The 1,257-nt window shown below is 71.6% G+C and overlaps 1 protein-coding gene across 1 annotated transcript; it reads right to left on the bottom strand.

The window, feature by feature from the left end:
- Positions 1-169: 169 nt before the first annotated feature.
- On the bottom strand, positions 170-758 carry LOC122544991 (RNA-binding protein 25-like; the record flags this gene model as incomplete). The annotated part of the gene is made up of 1 exon (XM_043684224.1): positions 170-758. A coding segment is annotated over one exon (589 nt), but the record flags the coding sequence as incomplete, so codon positions are not given.
- Between the last annotated feature and the right edge of the window lie 499 nt (positions 759-1,257).

The raw sequence follows: 1,257 nt of genomic DNA, 5'->3' as shown, positions 1-1,257 counted from the left end.
CTGGCGCGCTCGCTCTGTCTGGCGCTCTCGCGCGCTCGCTCTGTCTGGCGCTCTCGCGCTCTCGCTCTGTCTGGCGCGCTCGCTCTCGCTCTGTCTGGCGCGCTCGCTCTCGCTCTGTCTGGCGCGCTCGCTCTCGCTCTGTCTGGCGCGCTCGCTCTCGCGCTCTCACTCTCGCGCTCTCGCTCTGTCTGGCGCGCTCGCTCTGTCTGGCGCTCTCGCGCTCTCGCTGGCGCGCTCGCTCGCGCTCTCGCTCTGTCTGGCGCGCTCGCTCGCGCTCTCGCTCTGTCTGGCGCTCTCGCGCTCACGCTCTGTCTGGCGCTCTCGCGCTCACGCTCTGTCTGGCGCTCGCTCGCGCTCTGTCTGGCGCGCTCGCTCTGTCTGGCGCTCTCGCGCTCTCGCTCTGTCTGGCGCTCTCGCGCTCTCGCTCTGTCTGGCGCTCTCGTGCTCTCGCTCTGTCTGGCGCTCTCGCGCTCTCGCTCTGTCTGGCGCGCTCGCTCTCGCTCTGTCTGGCGCGCTCGCTCTCGCGCTCTGTCTGGCGCTCTCGCTCTGTCTGGCGCGCTCGCTCTCGCGCTCTCGCACTGTCTGGCGCGCTCGCTCTCGCGCTCTCGCTCTGTCTGGCGCGCTCGCTCTCGCGCTCTCGCTCTGTCTGGCGCGCTCGCTCTCGCGCACTCGCTCTGTCTGGCGCGCTCGCTCACGCTCACGCTCTGTCTGGCGCGCTCGCTCGCGCTCTCGCGCTGTCTGGCGCGCTCGCTCGCGCTCTGTCTGGCGCGCTCGCTCTGTCTGGCGCTCTCGCGCTCTCGCTCTGTCTGGCGCTCTCGCGCTCTCGCGCTGTCTGGCGCTCTCGCGCTCTCGCGCTGTCTGGCGCGCTCGCTCTCGCGCTGTCTGGCGCGCTCGCTCTCGCGCTCTCGCTCTGTCTGGCGCGCTCGCTCTCGCGCTCTCGCTCTGTCTGGCGCGCTCGCTCGCGCTCTCGCGCTGTCTGGCGCGCTCGCTTGCGCTCTGTCTGGCGCGCTCGCTCTGTCTGGCGCTCTCGCTCTGTCTGGCGCGCTCGCTCTCGCTCTGTCTGGCGCGCTCGCTCTCGCGCTGTCTGGCGCTCTTGCGCTCTCGCTCTGTCTGGCGCGCTCGCTCTCGCTCTGTCTGGCGCGCTCGCTCTCGCTCTGTCTGGCGCGCTCGCTCTCTCGCTCACGCGCTCGCGCTCTCGCTCTGTCTGGCGCGCTCGCTCACGCGCTCGCGCTCTGTCTGGCGCGCTCACTCGCGCTC

Source organism: Chiloscyllium plagiosum, unplaced genomic scaffold, assembly GCF_004010195.1.
Source record: "Chiloscyllium plagiosum isolate BGI_BamShark_2017 unplaced genomic scaffold, ASM401019v2 scaf_93697, whole genome shotgun sequence".
In the NCBI taxonomy this organism is placed as follows: Eukaryota; Metazoa; Chordata; class Chondrichthyes; order Orectolobiformes; family Hemiscylliidae; genus Chiloscyllium; species Chiloscyllium plagiosum.
The sequence above is the reverse complement of the archived record's forward strand: the minus strand, read 5'-3'. Positions and strand labels throughout refer to the sequence as shown.